The sequence below is a fragment of the Dama dama genome, chromosome 16 (genome assembly GCF_033118175.1).
Source record: "Dama dama isolate Ldn47 chromosome 16, ASM3311817v1, whole genome shotgun sequence".
Lineage (NCBI taxonomy): Eukaryota > Metazoa > Chordata > Mammalia > Artiodactyla > Cervidae > Dama > Dama dama.
Window position 1 is genome coordinate 11,282,788 of NC_083696.1, and position 13,089 is coordinate 11,295,876.

At 44.2% G+C, this 13,089-nt stretch overlaps 1 protein-coding gene and 1 long non-coding RNA gene across 3 annotated transcripts in view; one reads left to right on the forward strand and one right to left on the reverse strand.

Moving 5' to 3' along the window:
- Nucleotides 1-1,335: 1,335 nt before the first annotated feature.
- GNG10 (G protein subunit gamma 10) lies at nt 1,336-7,435 on the reverse strand. 2 transcript variants are annotated; one of them, XM_061163430.1, is made up of 3 exons: nt 7,290-7,435; nt 3,537-3,668; nt 1,336-2,284 (listed from the first exon to the last, which is right to left on the reverse strand). In XM_061163430.1, exons 1-2 carry the CDS (start codon nt 7,368-7,370, stop codon nt 3,543-3,545), a joined length of 207 nt encoding a protein of 68 aa, XP_061019413.1. In that variant the 5' UTR covers nt 7,371-7,435; the 3' UTR covers nt 1,336-2,284; nt 3,537-3,542. The 2 variants fall into 2 exon arrangements, with proteins under 2 accessions (XP_061019413.1, XP_061019414.1); XM_061163431.1 differs by lacking the exon at nt 1,336-2,284 and adding an exon at nt 2,575-2,845.
- A 42-nt stretch (nt 7,436-7,477) lies between these two features.
- Nucleotides 7,478-13,089, forward strand: part of LOC133071105 (uncharacterized) — a 61,418-nt gene continuing 55,806 nt past the window's right edge. Inside the window, exon 1 of the long non-coding RNA XR_009696353.1 lies at nt 7,478-7,597. This is a non-coding gene — a long non-coding RNA (uncharacterized LOC133071105). The remainder of the gene's footprint in view (nt 7,598-13,089) is intronic.

The window sequence follows — 13,089 nt, forward strand, 5'->3', positions numbered from 1 at the left end:
TGCCAAAGGGAAAATGAAATCAAGAGGTGTTTTTGTTTTTTTTTTTCCAACACATCAAAAGCTGTACATAATTAATGTATACAACTTAATGAGTTTGGAGATAAGTATATACCTATGAAACCACAACACAATCTATGCCATAAACTTACCCATCACTTCCAAAAGTTTCCTTCTGCCTTATTATTTTTGTGATAAGAACAATTTACATAAATTTTATCCTCTTAGCAAATTTTAAAGTATATGGTACAGCACTGTTAACTATAGGCACTGTGCTGAACAGTAGATCTCTAAGGCCAACTCATCTTTTATAACTGAAAATGTGTTTTTTAATGGAGACTTTTTCTAAATGCTTATTGTTGTTAAGATGGAGAACAGAAAATGTTTAAATGCTAATAAAAGGAATCCAACAGAGAAGTTGAAGATAAAGGAAAGAAAGGACAACCGATAATATGACACTTCATAGAAGATGAAACAGATCTACAGAATGAGTAAGTGGGTTAGAAAAGGGACATCTGAATTTTGATCCAATGGAAGGGATTTAGATCACTTAGATTTGGAAGTTTAGTGGCTGGAAGTTAAAGGAGTTCCAACTAATGACTTCTACATTCTCTACTGTAACACTACTTATGTTCAAAGATATCCCCATTTACCTATAGATTTATCCATAGCTAGACAGTGTATTAAAAAGTAAAGACATCACTTTGACAACAAAGGTCCATATAGTCAAAGCTTTGGTTTTTCCAGTATGGATGTGACAGCTGAGCCATAAAGAAGGCTGAGCGCTGAAAAACTGATGCCTTTGAATTGTGATGCTGGAGAAGACTCTTGAAAGTCCCTTGGACAGCAAGGAGATTAAACCACTCAATCCTAAAGGAAATCAATGCTGAATATTCACTGGAAGGACTGATGCTAAAGCTGAAGCTCCAATACTTTAGCCACCTGATTCAAACAGCCAACTCATTGGAAAAGACCCTGATGCTGGGAAAGAGTGAAGGCAGGAGGAGAAGGGGACCAAAGAGGATGAGATGGTTGGATGGCTCCACTGACTCAGTGGACATTGAGCAAACTTAGGAGATAGTGAAGGACAGCGAAGCCAGGCCATGCTGCAGTCCATGGGGTTCCAGAGTTGGACATGACTTAGCGAGTGAACAAGAATACATAGCTATCTCAAAGAGCAAATTTGCCAGTTGAGATATTTCTGCATATTATACCTATTTTTTCACAAAATTCTACAAGGACTTGTACACAAAACTTCACTTCCCACTTTCAGCACTCAATCACCCAAGCAAACAAAATCTATGAAGCCTTAAAACAAAATCAGACATAAAATATTGCTGTTGTTAGTAGAAATTAAGCAGAAATTTTATTTCCAAGTTCTTCAAAGATTAAAACAAACACAAATAAAGTATTTTTTTAAGTGTCCCAAATTAAATCAAAGGCACATCATCAAAATAATACACCTGTGACATTAAAAATTCATTTAGGTTGTCATATTTTCACATTACTTTTTAAAAATCATTTGCAATGCTCTGTAGATCACATTAAATATGAAATAATTTAGTATTTTTTTTAAGTAAAACCACCCCTATCAAGTAGAGGAACTTAAGAAGACGAAGATCAAATCTGCTTCATATACAGGATGGGGCAGTCTCATACAGAAAACAACATTCATCTTTTCAAACAAGGTTGCTAAGAAAGAGATCCCATGCTTAGTGTTGAAAATAAAACAATCTCCTCATTTAGAAAAATCAAGACATCATTTGATTAACAAAGCCCATTCTTCCCCCAATTTTACACTTGCATGTCTTCATTTAGAAATTATAAATTCATGAGAAAATAACAAATTTTGTTATGGTATAAAGATCTTAGTTGGGAACAGCAATTACAAATATTCAATTTTTTAACAAAGAATACTGTTTTCCTTCCCAAAATGTAAACATCTAGTAAATAAAACATACATAACATTCCAGGCATAGAAACACTAGTAATTCACTTAATGAAAGAAGTGTATTTTGGTATATTTGGTGGTAAGGTTTTTGTTTAAGTATAAAGCACTTCAACAAAGAATCCGGCCATTATTATTTAAAATCTACACCTTCACCCAGTTTCCTTATTTGAGTAGAAACATCAATTTCTGTAGAATGTTGGCTAAAGGACCAGGTCACAGGAAAGGTCCTGTGAAATATCTAGAAGTCATGTGGTTAGAGAAGTGTTTTCTTGAAATTTGGAGGCAGTCATTCATCAGTTTGTGCTTGAAAGCATCCTTCAGCGAACTTCTTCTCTACTGTAAAAAAAATTTGGTAGGTTTTCACTTAGTAAGATTTATACATAAAATTAACTAGTCATTATTTCATAGGTCACTTTAGGGTTCTCAAAGTAGAAAGTAACAGGTTAATATCAGAAAATCCAAACCACACCATTGAATGAGTAATACCCACGAAAGTGCTTTGTAAAAAGACAAATGCTATGCCAACATAAGACTATTATTTTAATATCATAAATGTAGACATTTTCCATTAAAAGATACAATAGCACCTAATAGTATTATTACTTCCTTTTTGTTAACATGAATAATTTCCTTTTCAAGTATATGAAAAAAGATCTAAGATGATTACTTCCTGTATAAACACCCCTTGTGTATGTGTGTGCACTCAGTCACTCAGTTGTGTCTGACTCTTTGTGAGTCCATGGACTGTAGCCTGCCAGGCTCCTCTGTCTGTTCATGGAATTTTCCAGGCAAGAACATTGGAGCGATTGCCATTTCCTACTCCAGGGGGTCTTCCCAGATCAGGGATCGAAACTGCATCTCCTGCATTGGCAGACGGATTCTTTACCACTGCGCCACCTGGAGAACCCATAAACACTCCTGAGAATATGTAACTTGAAATATATTGGCCCCAAAAGACTAATAATTTATGCCCTGACCTCTTTACAAAAAAGAAAAGTGAAAATATGAATTGAGACCCCATACAACACATTAGAACCCAGGAAATGTAGGCTACCCTTTAAAGAGGTGTTTTCATTTCAAGAATACATTTTTAAGGCTCTTTTAACCCTACTCACACTTGGCCCAGTCACTACATTTGTTCCTCCATTAATACACAGAAATACATTCTGAAAGCCTCTAGGAAAGAAATCACAGCTGGTAGCAGGAATGAGTCTCCTCTGCAGAGTCCTTAGTCCCAAGAGTAACGAGTCAGTTGATAGCACCAAGCAACATCACAAGTCCAGGATGGTGTAAGGACAGAGGAGACGGTGTTAAGGACAAGAAATTACTGCTGGCCCCGTCAGTTCAAAAGCTTAAGTAAATAAGGATATTATCTGGTGAGTTCGTACAAGGGGATTGAGGCTCTCCTAATTAGATGTATTCCACAAGCAGGCAGATTAGTCACCCTTCAGGTAAAGCTGTGCATTTTGCTGGGATTTATTTTAATTCCCTCAAGAACAGTAGAAATGTAAAACTCAGTTGCCCAAGTCCTTTGGGAAGCCCCAGGATAACCCCTGGCCCCCAGATGGCCTGGGGTATCATTACTCACCAGTCTTCAGAGTAAGGCACAGGATCTGGGCTCCCGAAAGGGGTTGCTTCCAGCTGGGACACCCACCAGCAGGGCATCCTTGCAGGCATTCTGCATGCAGTATTGTTGAAGCTCTGCAGCCGCCTGAGAGACCTGCAACAAAGGGACAAGAGCTCTTGATATGCTGCTCACAGCCAGATCCATCCAGCAGTCACTTGAAACTCTGAAAAATGATTGTACAACTTGATAAAGGTCACACTTTCTACAACCTCCAAGAGTCTCTTTTTGCTGCAAGTTCTAATAATTGAACTCCAAAGAGGGAAAGTTACAACTCCTATGAACTGTGATTTAGGGCCTTTTTGTCTTAGCGGCTTATTCAACCAAGGAAAGATAAAACATATTTTTCACCTATATAGAATCCTGGTTTTGAGACAAAGTATAAAGAAGTAGCTTATCCTAATGTGCCCTTTACACATTTTCACTTATAAACCACACATTGATATATCCAGATTTGCCATGTGACAGACTGTTTTAATATTTACAAGGCTTGGTGGAGCCTTATCCAGTCTGCTCAAAGCAAGTGATGAGGTTCCTCCATCATGCTTTTGAAGCAGAATAGCTTACTGGTCAAGAGTGCAGCCTCTGGCACATTACTTCTCACCTGGGAAATGTATTTGTAATAGTGCCTACCTCAGTGAGTTGATGTAATAATTAAATGAGTTAATGCACATACATCACTTTTCCAATGAGTCAGCTCTTTGCATCAGGTGGCCAAAATAATGGAATTTCAGTATCAATCCTTCCAACGAACATTCAGGATAGATTTCCTTTAGGACTGACTGGTTTGATTTCCTTGCTGTCCAAGGAATTCTCATAAGTTGTTAATTCAAAAGAAATCTGGAACCAATTATGCTCATGCTAATTATGTCTCCTTCAGAGGGAACAGGGGAACTCTACACATGATGGGTGGAAAGAGACAATCTCCTAAGACACCCAGAAAAGTGGGACTAACTAGATGCCAGCCTAAAGAATATAGTCAAAAAGTTAAGGTGGAGGATATGCAAAGAAAATAAGAGAAGAATTAAGTGGTAGGTATTTCTCTTGCACTTTCAAGGGGCAGAGACTCTGGCCTGGGAGAGTGTAAGCCCAACCCTTATAAGTTGTATCCTCTCAGCTGAAGTGGGCTAATCCCCACTCAAATCATATCTCTTTCCTTGGTCTGAGTCCAGGCTGACCCATCAACTTCTGAGAGACTTCTCCAAAGCAAGTAAGGGTCCTTGGAAGGATACTGAGCATTCCAATCAATGGCAAGGGGTACCTTCCATCAAATGCTACAAAACCAGTATTCTGCTTTATTTACCAGTTAGCAAGTCTGCGAAAGAAAAGACATCTCTGAATGAATCCATCCGTCACTGAGCCCTGAAATGAGGCAGACCAGAGACCCTGGATGGTTGTGACTCCCTAAGGTGCTGCCTGAGAAAAATGCTGCCAAGCACCCTAAACCATACTCCCATGAGGACACCCCACAAAGAAGCTGCGTGACTTTGAGCAAGTCATTTGACTTCTCCAGGCCTTAGTTTCATCACCTGTAACTATTTTTAAAATGTAGATAAGAATACCTCCCCCAGCTACTTCCCAAGATAGGCAGACATCTAGCTCACAGTTTTTCTTTCCATCTCAGGCCCCAACATCATCCTCAACATTTCCAGCAATCCTAGTTTCCGTTTCCTGAGCTCCTCTCCTCAAACAACCTTCTCCTCAACACCAACAGTTACAGCCAACACTGCTCCGCATCTGAAATTTCACACTCCAACATCCTACCTTCTGATCACAATCTCTCCCGCTGCTTCCTGCCTTCTCACTACACCTGCTCTTTGATCTCAAGGGAAACATCTCTTCCTTTTTCATCTGGCCCATCGTAGGGAGGCTGGCTCTGTTCCTTCTCGGTTCAGCCTTCTTCTAGCCAGACCCTCGGACTCCTTGCTCTCCACTCCCATTTCTATCTTTCTGGCAAAAATCCCTTGCTAACTCACTACTTGGATCAACCACCATTCACCACAGATGCCTGGGTGGCCAAAATGCTGCTGGAGACAAAAGAAGAAAAAGAAGAAGGAAAATAAGACAATCAATCTCACAGTAGCTAGGTCTTCAGAATCTCCGAATGTGTCTCCTGGGGGTCCTCTGGCATTCCCCACAGCGCTCTCTCTCCCCCATCCTCAGCTCTTGTGACTCCATTAGTTCCCCTTTTTTCTGCCCCAGAAGAAAACTCGGCCTCCTATTCCACAAAGACATTTGTCATCATACAAGTTTCTTAGGCCTCTATCTGGAAATATATATGTTTACACATATCCTTCCTCCTTTCTTATTTCAGAAGGTGTCCCTCCAATCCCAGGCACCCTTAGACTCCTTGTCTCTACCTCCAGCTCTCCTCCATTTGTTTCTCCCCCTGACCTAAAAATACAGTGTGTTCCTTCCTCTCAACCTCAAAATACAGCTTTTCATTTCCTAAAATAAAAAAAAAAGTTTCCTCTTTAAAACCAGATTTTTTTTTTTCCCCAAAAAGTGTCAAAAGTGTCTGCCTATCCTATTATAATTTAGATTTGGCTTCTAAAACTGTATGTCACTGAAGCCTCCTTTGTATTCCACAACTGCCTCTTTATCTTGTATATAATCTTCACATCACTTTCTGAAGTTACTTAATTCACTGGTTAATATGTTTATTATTTACCTTCCCCCAAGGAATCACCATATTCTCAGCACACAGAATAGGGCGTGGTCCGGAGTAAAGGCTCGATCAGGTGCACCGAGTACCACAGTAGCGTTCATTCATTCACACACACATTCTACAAATAATGCTATATACTAGTTGCTAAACACAATTACACACCAGAGGCTTTTTATCAAGTGACTAAACACTGGACACGTTGGACTAAGGCGCCAGTTTTTTATAACCTCCCCTTCCTCGCTCCAGTACCCTGGCTTTCTCTCGCTTCTCTTCTGACAGCCATCTCCTTCAGCGGGTCCCTGGGTTCCACGCTCGGGTAACTTCAGTTTTCACCCCCCTACGGTCTTTCAGCTTTGTTCTCTGAGCTTCGGCCAAGGCAGTCAAACACCTCCCGGGCATCCCTGCAAAGGTCCACGTATCCGAAACTGAACGCACCATCTCTCCCCGCTACCGTGGCGAATGGCCACGCCATCCATCCCGTTACCAGGCCAGGAGCCCGAGCAGCGCCCTCCTCCCCTCGCATCCTATCAACCCATCACCGAGGCCCTTCCATGCAGTCGCCTCCGCAGCTCTAGACCCCATCCTCCCTCACCAGCCGAGTTCGGGGAGGGGAGGCCACCGGCCAGTTGCCCCCATTCCTGGTGTCCTGGCGTCTCTCCCGCACCCCGAGTCAGTGTCCGTATCACTGAAAACTTGACCGCCCCGGGGCGCTCGGTCCCGGACAGCTCTCGCGGAGACAGGAGCTTCTCCCCGGCGCCCCCAGACCCGGCCTCCCTCTCGGGTCCCCGCGCCGCCGCCTCTCCCGGGCGCTGGGGTCCGGGCCCGGCCCTGCGCGGACTCGCACCCACAGAGGCCGGGCCGCGCGAGCCAGGCCGGGCGCCGTCCTCGGGGCCGCCCACCGCGGCAGGCTCCCCGGCTAGCGCGGGGGTCGGCTCCGCAGCCCTCCGCCCGGGAGCGGCCTGCTCCTCTCCGGCCCGCGGACGGCGGGACGGGGCGGGAGCGGGCGGGACGGGGCGGCCTCCGCGCCCGCGGCCAGGCGCCGGCCTCACCTTGATCCTCTCCACGCCGGCCTCCAGCTTGAGCTGCTCCACCAGGCGCTGCAAGGCGCTCACGCTGGCCCCGGAAGACATGGCGGCGGCCTGGGCTCCGAGAGGGCGGGCGGGCGGCCGGCGGGGAGACGCGAGGCCGGGAGGCGCGGCACCGCCCCGAGGCGGGGAAGCCGCTGTGCCCGCCCTGCCGCCCGCCCCCCGCGCCCGGCCTCGCCACGCGGCCGCTCTCCGAGAAGACAGAACCACGGGTACGCGACACCTCGGGGTCCCGACTTGACGGACACCAACTCTGCCTTCTAAGCCGAGAGGTACCTGCGTCCCCACGTGTCCCCCAAGCCGCGCCGCGGGGCCCACACAGGGGCGCGCCCTTCCACCTCGCCGTCTAGGGCTTCCTTCTAGGAGGAGCAGGAGTGGGTGTGGGGCGTGGGGGATGAAGAAGGCGAGGACGCCTTCCTGGAGAATCGGAACTGGGCCTGTGTGTGGCCGGAGCGAGGTGTGCAGTGAGCGGGAGAAACAAGGGACCCGGTGTGAAGGTTTCTAAGCGTCAGAAGGTGTCGTCCTCCGGAGATGTGGGACGGTGGGTGGGGTTCGATGGAACGGAAACAAGATTCAATTTTTATTTTGGGGATCCTAGTCTCCCCACCAGGAATTGAACCTGCACCCCCTGCAGTGGAAGCGCGGAGTCTTAATCAATGGATCCCCAGCTCCTGCTAAATCGCGTCAGTCGTATCCGGCTCCGTGCGACCCCATAGACGGCAGCCCACCAGGCTCCTCTGTCCCTGGGATTCTCCAGGCAAGAATACTGGATTGCCTGGTGGGCTGCCATTTCCTTCTCCCCTGGATCCCCAGGGAAGTCCTCAAAACAGGTTTCTACAATACTCTGTAGCTGTGTTTGACCGGAATCCAGCCAGCTGACTTGGTAGGGTCAGTAGGGTAAGTATCATAAAATCCAAGACCCTGACTTCTTTGCCGAACGCATAGAAGAAAATTCAGTTCAGGTCGCCTCATTCCTACCTCATCGTTTAACTGTAACCACTGTTTCTGTTGTGCTGCATTTTCTTTTTTTTATAGTAATTAGTTTTACAAAACCGGCATCATTACTTACATGTAAAATGTTTTGTTGATATTTTTCACTTAATGTATCATGAATGTTTCCTTGTTATTCTTGTGTGGCATTGGATTTGTCAGAACCCACTTAAACTGAGTAATCCAAAAAGGTAGTATGCTAGTTTGAGTAACTGAAAAGCTCAGGGACTTTAATAGATTTAATTGCCCAAATAACAGCTGTAAGGCTCTCATTCTCCCATCTTTTCACTCTGCTTTTTCTGAGTGTTGGCCTTGTTTTCTTCAGTGGTAAATAGACTCCCTGTAGTGCTGTGAAGAAAGTTCCATGCTTTCATTGTCCCAGCCTAGGAAACCCAAGGGCAATAAAGCATCTTTTCTAATTGCTCCAGCAAAAATCCCCATAATGGATCTCACTGACCTTATTGAGTCATGGGTCCACTCCTGAACCAGTCACTATTTGAAGGCGAGGGTTGTGTGGTATTGGAATGCTCAGATTAGCTGCACCTGGCCAAGAGCAGGATGTCGGGTGGGGTCAGCCCCACCTCTAGTGGGTGCTGTGGAGTACCACCCAACTTCCCATTTAGGACAAAGGCACTGGTTCCCCCATCTGCTGGGAGTAGTAGCAGCTGATGCCTCTCGGCTGAGTCACTCTGGAAACTGCCCTGAACCAGAGCCACCGCTCCCCTTGTCAGCTCTCATCCAGTGACTGATGTGGGATGCAAAAGATCTGAACTCCAGCCCCGGCAGCTGGAGTTGGCAGTGGAGGCTGCAGCTTCCCTGGTGGCTCAGATGGTAAAGAGTCTGCCTGCAATGTGGGAGACCCAGGTTCGATCCCTGGGTTGGGAAGATAGCCTGGAGAAGGAAATGGCTACCCACTCCAGTTATTCTTGCATGGGGAAGTCCATGAACAGAGGTTCCTGGCCAGCTACAGTCCATGGGGTCCCAGAGAATTGGACACAACTGAGCAACTGACACTTTGACTTTCTTTCACTTGAAGGAGGAGTCCAGGCTCCTGGCCAGGGTCATCTGAGGCCTTAATGACAGTTGCTTCACAGTTCAGCTCTTCTCTCTGCTTCACTTCCAGTCCCTGGACCACCCACCCCGCCACATACCTATTGATTTTGACACTCCCCAACAAAGTTTCCCAGGTGGCTCAGTGGTAAAGAATCTGTCTGCCAATGTAGGAGATGCAGGTTTGATCGCTGGGTCGGGAAGATCCCCTGGAGAAGGAAATGGCAGTGCACTCCTATATTCTTGTGGGGAAAATCCCATGGACAGAGGAGCCTGGCAGGCTACAGTCTGTGGGGTCGCAAGAGTCAGACACGACTTAGCGACTAAACAACAAACTTTCTGCATGAAAATCTCCATCTGAGTCTGTTTCTCTGGGGAACCCAAACTGATGGTTTCTCAGTCCATTCAAACTGTATAGACTGAAAGAGGAACATCAGTTTCCCAAAGGAAAACCAGGATGCTGATACTAGAAGCGATCCAGGGGCAGTCAAAAAAGATATGCTCTTCATTTATTATTTTCAACGACTGCGTGGTATTCCGTTATGCAATTGGATCAGAATTTATTCAGCTACTGCCCTATTTTTTTTTTCATTTATTTTTATTAGTTGGAGGCTAATTACAATATTGTAGTGGTTTTTGCCATACATTGACATGAATCAGCCATGGATTTACATGTGTTCCCCATCTCGATCCCCTCTCCCGCCTCCCTCTCCATCCCATCCTTCTAAGTCTTCCCAGTGCACCAGCCATGAACACTTACCTCATGCATCCAATCTGGGCTGGTGATCTGTTTCACCCTTGATAGTATACTTGTTTCAATGCTATTCTCTCAGAACACCCCACCCTCGCCTTCGCCCACAGAGTCCAAAAATCTGTTCTGTACATCTGTGTCTCTTTTTCTGTTTTGCATATAGGGTTATTGTTACCATCTTTTTAAATTCCATATATATGCGTTAGTATACTCTATTGGTCTTTATCTTTCTGGCTTACTTCACTCTGTATAATGGGCTCCAGTTTCATCCATCTCATTAGAACTGGTTCAAATGAATTCTTTTTAACAGCTGAGTAATATTCCATTGTGTATATGTATCACAGCTTCCTTATCCATTCATCTGCTGATGGGCATCTAGGTTGCTTCCATGTCCTGGCTATTATAAACAGTGCTGCGATGAACATTGGGGTGCACGTGTCTCTTTCAGACCTGGTTTCCTCGGTGTGTATGCCCAGAAGTGGGATTGCTGGGTCATATGGCAGTTCTATTTCCAGTTTTTTAAGGAATCTCCACACTGTTCTCCATAGTGGCTGTACTAGTTTGCATTCCCACCAACAGTGTAAGAGGGTTCCCTTTTCTCCACACCCTCTCCAGCATTTATTGCTTGTAGACTTGGATAGCAGCCATCCTGACTGGCGTGTAATGTACTGCCCTATTCTTTAACACTGTGGTGGCCACCTTAAACAAACAGCTTTTTGCATGTCTTTTATTTCCTCAGGATGCATTCCTAAAAGTGGAATTAGTGGATCAAAGAATATATAAGTTTTTAAAACTTTTTGCCACTTTATCATCCAGAAGGTGATAGCAATTGTTATTCCCACCAGAAGGCTATTTCTTTGTACCCACAAATCTATATTGTGGTTCTTTATTTCTACTGACCTAATAGATGGAAAATGATGCCTTAAGTCTTTTAGATGTCTTAACTCTTGAGGTTGAACATTTTTTTCTATTCATCTTGTGAGCTATGTGTTCAGTCTTTGGGGTGTTAAAAAGAATTTTTCTTGTCTCCTGACAAATTTTAAAGCCCTCTAGTGGCAAGTTCTCTCACCACAAGGAACTTGACATATTCTAGTCAAAAAATGAAAAGTACATGTTGGAAACATGACTAAATTGTTGACAGAAAAGTTGTGTTTAAAAAAGATGTGGCAAAGAATTCAAAGATACAGACTGGAAGGACTAGGAAAAGCTCATCTTAGATGATGAGACCTAAACTTTGGATACATGTGTGACAGATGGAAAGCAAAAAGGGGAAAGCATTCCAATATGGAGAACGGGAGGCCATGGAATGAATCAGTTAATGAATGAAGAAGGCTCTAGTGAGTAATACAGGATACAAAGCTGTTAAGACTACAAGTCACAGGAGACCTCAAAAGAAACAGAATTCTGTGGCAGTGGGGTAGCCACATGGTAAGATATTTTAGAAATATTAATCTTGGATGAAGAGACAAAACGAACTGAAGCTGGGGAGACAAGACTTCAGTAAAAGGTCACCAGTATGTTAGAGACTGTTACACATTTTTCCCCCCCTTGGTTAAGATAAAAATTTCCACTGTTTCTAAGAACTTCAGTACTTTTAGAAATGTCAGTGTCCTTCTAAAGACAAATATTTCATTTGTTTCCCTGTTCGGATCTGTAATTCCTCACTCCTAATATGTATTTTGTCACCTTTTAACAGTGGGTTATTTTTTCCAGAAAAGAGGCTTTAAATCACTCTTCTCCAATAAATGATAAAATGAGGTGTTTTCTTTCTGCTACCTTCAGTTTTCTAAAAAGAAACAGGAAAACATTAACAACTATATTTAACGTGACACAATATAATGTACCATAAAAATCCATGTCACTTCCTTATACCCACTGCATTATTTTTAGACCTTAGAATAATGAATCTATTAATGAATAAGTGAACGATTCACCAACAGGTTTATAGATTCAGCTTCTCTGGAGAGATTTTTAGAGGCTGCTTAAGACTTTGGGAGGCAGTGTAACTTAGGGCTACTTGATGTCCTTTTGAGCAACCATTCCAGGCATGCCTCTGTATTTTGCTGGAAGGATCCCTTCCATAAATGTAGGCCTTGAACTAGTGAGCAGATTATCTGCTCTGAAAGTTCATTCTTTTCTGAGCTGTAATCCCAGCTGTTTCACCTTGTACCCCAGGGGCAACAAGGGGCAGGCAGCTGATTTTAAGACACAAATCCCAACCCTAAAGAGTGTCACTTTTTCACTCTAGCACGGTACTCTGCACAAAATAAGGAATTCAAATACCTATTAAAATAGTAAAGAAACAACAGTTTTGTAATCACTGAACAGTATTACCATGGATTTTTAACAAAAAAGACTGTCTTGTTCTCTCTGAAAGGCAGAGGAACTCATTTATTGAACATTTAACATAGGTCAGGCATTTTACCCCATCTTGTTTAATTCTCATAAGCATCCTGTGAAGTTAGTATCACTATCAGAGATGAAAAAAATGGGGTTCAGAGGTTAACCTGTCCAAAGTCAAGCTGTTAATCATTTGTAGGGCCGGGAGCTAAACTTTGGTCTGTGCTCGGTCCCTCCCAACTCTTTGCAACTCCATGGACTGTAGTCCACCAGGATCCTCCATCAATGGAATTTTCCAGGCAAGAATACGGGAGCAGGCTGCCACTTCCTATTTCAGGGTATCTTCCTGACCCAGGGATCGAACCTGCATCTCTTGTGGCCCCTGCATTGGCACGTGGACTCTTCACCACTGTGCCATCTAGGAAGTCCCCATCCTAAACTTGATCTTAGCCAAATGGCCAAGAAGCACAACTTTGATCTGGTTGCAAAGCCTGAACCATGCGACTGCATTCTGCTCACTCGTCTTGAGGTCACAAAAGAAGACACAGTGAAATGGAAGGAAATTTCTTCATCCCTAATGAAGTTGGGGAGGAGTCTGTAAGAAATCCTATATGTCTCTGACCTAAGGTCATG

What these genes read in the sequence shown, in the direction of transcription:
- GNG10 (XM_061163430.1), bottom strand. Translation starts at nt 7,370, where the DNA reads ATGTCTTCCGGGGCCAGCGTGAGCGCCTTGCAGCGCCTGGTGGAGCAG. An exon ending in CCGGCGTGGAGAGGATCAAG is followed by an intron (nt 3,669 to 7,289) that starts GTGAGGCCGGCG and finishes CCTTTGTTGCAG; the next exon opens with GTCTCTCAGGCGGCTGCAGA.